Source organism: Xiphias gladius, chromosome 20 (assembly GCF_016859285.1).
Source record: "Xiphias gladius isolate SHS-SW01 ecotype Sanya breed wild chromosome 20, ASM1685928v1, whole genome shotgun sequence".
Lineage (NCBI taxonomy): Eukaryota > Metazoa > Chordata > Actinopteri > Istiophoriformes > Xiphiidae > Xiphias > Xiphias gladius.
In genome coordinates this window covers 1,544,178-1,551,417 of record NC_053419.1, presented here as the reverse complement: position 1 = coordinate 1,551,417, position 7,240 = coordinate 1,544,178, and the positions used below count along the sequence as shown (strand labels likewise).

Here is a 7,240-nt window from a genome sequence, read left to right as displayed (position 1 = left end):
CTAATCATACATATTGAAAGATAAAAAACTTTGTGAATACCTGTGGGAATTTGCAGTGTCTTTGTTTTGATATGCAGACATACTGTACATGCTGACTAACACACACAAGTGAGCTGTGTGGTAATTGGAAAATGACGCACAATGCAGAAGTTGAACAAGCTTGTCTCTATGGAGTGCTTTTTTTTTTTTTCAAAGTTTCAATAATTTTTTTTTTTTGGCCAATTGATGGCAGAACATCACAATAAGTTGAAAAAAACAGCTGAGTTATCACCACTATTAAGTTGTTATACTGAACATGCTAGCCAACAGTTTCCTACTTACACATCCAGCAGATACAGATCAACATCTGAAGTCATGTTTTGGCCACCTGGTGAACGGAAGTCAAATATTCCTTCTCCATTTAGCTCTAGTTTTAACCCGAGAAAAGTTGTTGGTTCTTTAGCTGCTATATGCTCCACTATGCTCCCCGGTTAGTCTCTTAGCTGTGCCTGTCTGCCTTTTGCTGCCAAGCAGGTAGTATACACTGAGACGAGCACAGGCCAAAATTTAAAATCTCTCATGTAAAATGACCAAAACTATTCTAACTTTAACAGATGTTATGTCCATGTAGGACCCCATCAATCATTGTAAAAAAAAAAGAGGAAATTACCCTTTAATGTCCTTCTTTTTTGTCTTAAGAAAAGCCCTTTGAATTGCCATGTTTTTTAAAGGTGCTACAAATAACCTGGCCTTGCGTTTATTCACTGACCTGTAGATACTGTAATGTCCACATGTAATTGCAGAGCTGTCTGATCAAAGAGATGGCATAGCGTTTGTAAGGGTAAGTAACAGGACTGTCTTTGGGTTTTTGTTGGCAGAAGTCTATGCTCTACAAGGGAATCTTAATTTGGCTTTTCCTAATGTTTAGAGTGGAAATCTAAGTCACTTGCTTAACAAAAACAAAGTATATAACTGTGGTAAAGACAAAACCTGTATTTCACAAAAACACACAGATTTTCGTCAAATTTAAAAACAACTTAAATCTACACTGCTGAGCTACCAGTGGTGAAAGTTGTTTATACACACTGACCTCCTCTGGTTTATTATTAGTGATGCAGTCGGTGGGGAAAACACAGGCTTCTTATTTTTCCTCCATTTTATTGAAGACAGGGTGCACACTAACTGAAGAACGGAGCTGACTGTTTTAAAAACAAGACTGATTCTTCTTCATTCAGGGTAAACTGCACAATGACTTGAAAAATTAAGAATTAAATAATCAACCCACATCAGGCTGATGACCTTCTGCATCTTTGCATTAAAAACATTTCAATATCAAATCTATGTGTTAGGTAACATAAACCCACTGCCAATTAATAACGGACTGTAAAAAGTGAAAATAATGTTCTCAAATTAACCCTCTCACTGCTTTTCTATATCATAAAACATCAATAAAATTCTTTACACGCTCTCTTTAAGGCAACTCTTGACAAGCTTTTCATTGTTCTCTGAAGCCTGAGTGCATGGACTCCTTTATGTGCAATGCAGACAGCAGGCAGTGCCACACACACGTTAACGCACACACAGTGTCTATTGTGTCTCAGCTTGCTGTGGAGGAGGTGGTGGTGTTTGGGGCCTGCTTTGGTCCTCTGTTCCTGACCCATCAGTCATTCCTCCTGCTGCTGAGCTGCTGGGGTTTGCGACCTCTGTCCCATTCTGCAGGAATTTGCGCAGGTCTTTCAGAGCAGGCCTGAGCATCTGCACTAATGCAAGCAGGGCAGCCTGCGTACCTTCCAAGGCCTGGGCCTGTCTTTCCTGGGCGAAAGCCTGAGCCTCCTGGGAGCGCCGCATCATCTGCAGCAGCTCGTTCTGACCCTCCAAGTGCTGGGCAATCTGTCGAATGTGGACATTGGTGACTCTCTGCTCCTGCAGCAGGCGGGCGGAGTTGAGGGCAATGCGGCTCTTCAGCTCCTGAGGTTTAGCGTGACCCTGAGGAGGAGGCGGGGAAGCTGAAGACGAGGCCAGCATCTCTACTGGAGCCTCGACAGCCGCCACCACAGTGGGAGTGGAATCACTTACAGTGGTGGTGCAATATTCTACCACGCCTCCATCCTCTAGGGTGTGGTAAGTTGTTTCAGCTGGAAACAGGACAGAAATGCTCTTTTTAGATGAGTTACTGTGGCCAAACAGACTTCATGTTTCCATTCAAACCCTCAACACTGAAAATATAGTCCTGATCTACTAATTCTCATGTCACCCAAGGCACCAGTTAAAGGAGTACTTCAACATTTTGGGGAACCTGAAAATTCGCTTTCTTGCTGAGGTTGAGGTGAGAAGATCAATACAATTCTACTGTCTATGCATTAAGTATGGAGCTGGAGGGATGAATTTCAGGTCTGAATGAATTGGATGGTCATGATTATCTAAGTTAATTTATTATGATATTACTTTTAACCCCCCTTTGCTTTGGACACACTGGCTTTCTGCCCACATTTTAATGTCATTACCAGCTTTGTGTAAACACATTTTAATCTGCCTTTCCAACTACTGCCTGAAATGTAAGACAACCAAAAAGACATTGAGAATGTCAGTGGGGGTAAGTGGGGTCAGTGGAGGATTTGCTCAGGCTTGTTCAGCTTTTGCTAATAGAGTATCTCAAACATCTTAATAATAGATGGATCCAAAAAAAACAGAGGGAAATATCAGAAATTGGTCTGGATGCACCTCCGCAAAACTCTTGCATAGTACAGTGTGACTGAATATTCTGAAGTCAAACAACTGCAAACCTCTTTTCAACCTACATCATCATCATTACATACATACTGTCACATATTCAAATGACTTTTTGTCAAGAACGACAAGACACAATAGTGACTGACAGAGCCATATAAAAGAGCACAATCTAGAAAAATTATGAAATAAAAATTGCACTTAGTGTTGATTGTAAGATTATGGCTGCAAAACATTCAGATCATGTTTAACAAGCAGTTAATAGTCATTTTATGGGTTTTTTGTACTTTTTAGAACACAAAACAACTGTATTGCAAATTGTGGTTTTAATTGGTAATATTATAGTAAACTGAAACAGTCATCCTTGACTTTCACCTCATTGTCTTAGTTCTGAATCCAATCTTGCAATGTGAGGCGTTCTGTTAATGAATTCAGTCTGCTACCTTGAGAAAAAACAAATATGCCAGAAAAGGCTAATTATTCCAGTTAGGGTCACTAGGGGATCCTCAAGTTCATTTTTGGTCAAATATTTATCTTAAAAAATGTCTTGTTTTGTCCCGTCTATTTTGTAGATGTTGTGAGAAGGAAACGGCACTGAAACTTAACTTTCACTTTGTTCTTTTATTACCTTTCAGTGATTGTAAATCTAATTAATTGTTGCCTGTATATTTGCGCAGTGCTGAGCGACCTGTCAAACTTTTGAGAAAAGACACAAGTGGCAACCTACATGCCTTGTGTGACTTTTCAGTTGATCTAACTCTTGATACCTCAGCACTGAGGGCTGGTTGGGGTTTTGCTCGGGGACCTAAAGAGACTTGTCCCTGTCCCCAGCATCTTTAGTCCCACAGTAAAATACAATCTTATCAATTACATTTTCAGAGCTGATAACCATCAGGTATGCTGTCATTCCAGAAATCTTATGTAATGATCAGTTCCATGTATGGAGACCTTACTTTGAACAATGTGGAAAGGGATGTTCTCCTGTATAAAAACTACACTGGTTGCTCTGAATGTGTCAGGTATACAATTTTCTTCAAGTATGAAGATACTGCATGAGAAAAAAAAACTTACCATTCAGTGGCTTTGCTTCATCACAGACTGTACCTGAGCCAGCTGGAAGAGGTAAAAAAAAATACAGACAACATGATGCTGAAAACAATGTACTGTAGTATATCAGAATTTAAAGAAAAAGAAATAAGAATATATAAAACCCTAACTCTTAATGCATATAGAAGGCTAAAACCTGCAAAAACACTTGTATGGTCCTTTAATATTTTTGTCCTAAAAGTGCCACATTTGATTCACTGGATCTGGAAATCAGGCTAAGTAATATGCATGGTCCAACATGAGATTCTGGGTCATGGAGAAAAAGAGGAGGTAGTGGAGAAAAGTAGGACGGATCTTTGGAGCTCTGTGATGCAACCACAGTGTGTATCAAAGGCTGAGAGCTCATACACAAATCTACAGTGAGTTAAGGACACACAACCATACCATCAAGGTCAAAGAGTCAGCAGGGGGGGCATCCCATTTGTCTTTCCTCCTACTTGTGTCGTCTCCTCCCTCATTACCACTTGTCATCATCACCTACCAGGAAATAACTATGAAGCAGTGAAGTGGTGAATGAAAGAAGAGTGAGCAGAATCTGAGCAGCTGTTTTTGCTTTCATCATCAGAAAATTCTGTAGCTATTACAGAAAGGGTTCACAAACATGAACGTTAGCTAAGGTTAACATCAGATAAGGTCCCTCTCCACTTACAAATGTGTTTTGCATGTTGTTCCCTCACTGGGAAGTTGTTCACTTTGCTGTGCAGAAAGATTTACTGTATGTGCAGAGTTTGTTTTTAAACTTCAGTTTCGCATGTAGGCATACAAGCAGGATTTGTGACATCATAACTAGTTTGTGAGCCAATAATAATTTACTGGATTGCCCCTTTAAATTAGTTTTTACATTAGTTTTGAGTGCATAAAATAGAGCAGGAGGTAGAGGAAGTAAGTTAGAAGTTTTTTTTTTTAGAGCTAATTGGATCACCCCAGATTTTTCCTTCCAATCAAAAGGTGATTTCAGTGATTTAATGCAACTTCAGTAAGAAAGAAGGAACTAATGAGTAAGACCAACTCTTGAAATGTTTTTGCTTTAAGCCTCTGTTTCCCTGCCTGTGGGTCAGGACACTTTAAGGAGTCATCAGATAAATCTCAGGGTATTATTTAAAGGGATAAGAAAGAAGAAAAAATATTTAAGTTATACAAACACGTTTACTTTTTCACATTCTTTTAATTCCTTCTTTAAAAAAAAAAAAGATTGTATAATTTTACCTCTTCCGGCTTCAAAAACGAACTCAAAGAAAGTAATCTGTGATGGTAGAATCACTCTTTGACTCTTAGTTGTCCACAACCTGTCGACATATGCAGCCCTGTGATGAGGGTAACGTGTAGACACAGCTTTGTGTTGAGGGATCACAAGTCAAAGGCGATTTGTGGTAGGGGCAGTTTAATAAAACATCTACAACAGAGGTGCACTCTTCATTTTAATCATAATAGCAGATCTGCTCTTACCAAAAATTTTTTAACCAAGCCTGGTTTCACTAGTTTAATTAAATGGAGGATACATCAGATCCCGCAATGTTCACCATTTTTCAGTGTTTGTCTTTTCTCAACCCCCTACAACCCCGATAAGGGTCTGATTGCTAGTTTTCTTTTCACTTTTTGTCAGGAGCTACTATCAGTAGTGCAGAATCTGTACTGCTGGATACAGATTTCCTTTTAAGGTGGTCAGTTGGATAGAATCTTATATATAATGAATGTTTAGATTTTCACATGCAGTGTGACAGAGTTCAGTTCACTTTATGTGCCTCATTTCTCAGTCAGTTCTGAAGATGAATCCACCAGAGGGCAAATCACATGAACTTTTCTTTTCCTATGACAGCAGTACACATACATAGCTCCTGACACTGTAACTGGATCCTGTGCATGTTCAGAATGGAAACTTCTGTGAACTTACTCTCTGCTAAAGTGACCGTGGTGGCGCTGTTCACTGTAACAGGTAAAGTTATCTCTGCATCCGAGTCTCCTGCAGGTAAACTGATGATGGTGGCCTCCCCCAGGAGGTTACAGATCCTCTGCTGCATAGCAGTGAGGATGACGGGAACTGGAGTGCAGTCAGTTGAGGTCCCCTCTATAGCAGCCCGCGCCTGGGCCACTTTCCGCCGGACCTCTGTCTTCATGTCAGACCACTTCTTTTTCACCTCGGGCAACTCTCTGGGACAGGTGGTGACTGCGTTCACCTTTTTCAGGATGTCCACCCACGCGTTATTCTTTGCCATGTGGGTGACTCCAGCATTGAAGTGGTTAACCAGTGTGTGCTTTTGTTTCTCTATTTCTTCCACAATAATTTCCACCTCTCTCTCCGAGAAATTCATTTTTCTCTTTTTCGCCACCGATGCCATAATTGCATAAATTCCTCTTTAGGAGAGGTAATTGTGCGTATTGTACGCAAAAATAGTAGGATTTACTCAACTGATGTGCGCAACGTAATGGCTTCCAGAATCGGCTTCTTCTTCCGACTAACAACGTTACGGTAGCTGTGCTTGGGGCTCCGCCCACTGTCACCCCATTGGTTGGGTATCTCGCGTCATCCTATAATTCTCTGTTGCTATTGGCTTAATCGAACGCCAATCATTCAACGAGCCAAACAAACTATGTTTTTCAAAAGCTAAGGAAAAATTCTGGCCGTTATCTCAGTATATCTTCAAGTTGTAGTCGGTGAATATGAGCATTTTGTTAAATTTTTTTAATTTAAGTATTTCAATAAGAACAATATACAGGCTCTGCAGGAAACGCTATTCCAAGTAACAGTAAGCTAGAAAATTAACACACACATAAAAACATACGCAACCAAATCAATTAAAAAAATATAGGAGAGAAGGATATACTGTGCCATTTAAAAATTGTGCTCTGTAAAATGTGTGTGTGTGTATGTGTGTGAGTGTGTGAGTGAGTGAGAGAGTGAGTAAGCTAGTGAGTGAGAGAGAGAGAGAGATTATTCAGAGCTGAAAAATCTCATTCACACACTTTTGAGACAATTGAGACAATTTCCCCCTCCACTCTCTCAGTGGGCCTGGGGAGAGCAGTGCACATAATGCCATTGAAGGGTGGAGGCTGACTGCAGAACTATAATGCATAACCCTTCCTCAGCGTCCTGACTAGCCACAGCAAGAGGGCCGCAGAGACGCAGCCACTCTGGGTAGTTATGTGTCAGTGGGAGCGCAAGGAGACCGACGCATAAAGAGAGGATGGGCCCGCCCATCCCGTCCCTCTGGTCACAGGGGGCCCCAACAGAAAGGGCCATGAAGCTGCCAACACTAGCAGTGAGGTGGCTACTTCATCCCACTCAAGCTTAAGGTGGTCTGCACCCTGAGCAAGAGTGTAAGATAACTGAGTCCGACATAGCAGGCTACACCACTGCCAGATGGAGCTGCTGGGCTGTGCCGTTTGCATTAAATGAGGGAACAGATTTACCTTTCCAGCTTGGCATCAT

General features: G+C 40.9%; 1 protein-coding gene across 1 annotated transcript; it reads right to left on the bottom strand.

Moving 5' to 3' along the window:
• Positions 1-1,120: 1,120 nt before the first annotated feature.
• naif1 (nuclear apoptosis inducing factor 1) lies at positions 1,121-6,291 on the bottom strand. The gene is made up of 3 exons (XM_040156701.1): positions 5,705-6,291; positions 3,778-3,819; positions 1,121-2,114 (listed from the first exon to the last, which is right to left on the bottom strand). The coding sequence occupies exons 1-3, from the start codon at positions 6,147-6,149 to the stop codon at positions 1,567-1,569; spliced, it is 1,035 nt and encodes a 344-aa protein (XP_040012635.1). The 5' UTR covers positions 6,150-6,291; the 3' UTR covers positions 1,121-1,566.
• Between the last annotated feature and the right edge of the window lie 949 nt (positions 6,292-7,240).

Excerpts from the sequence above, each read along its gene's own strand:
- naif1 (XM_040156701.1), bottom strand. The coding sequence starts at position 6,149 with ATGGCATCGGTGGCGAAAAAGAGAAAAATGAATTTCTCGGAGAGAGAG. Across the intron at positions 3,820-5,704 it reads CACGGTCACTTTAGCAGAGA|CTGGCTCAGGTACAGTCTGT; the intron begins GTAAGTTCACAG and ends TACCTCTTCCAG. Across the intron at positions 2,115-3,777 it reads TGAAGCAAAGCCACTGAATG|CTGAAACAACTTACCACACC; the intron begins GTAAGTTTTTTT and ends TCCTGTTTCCAG.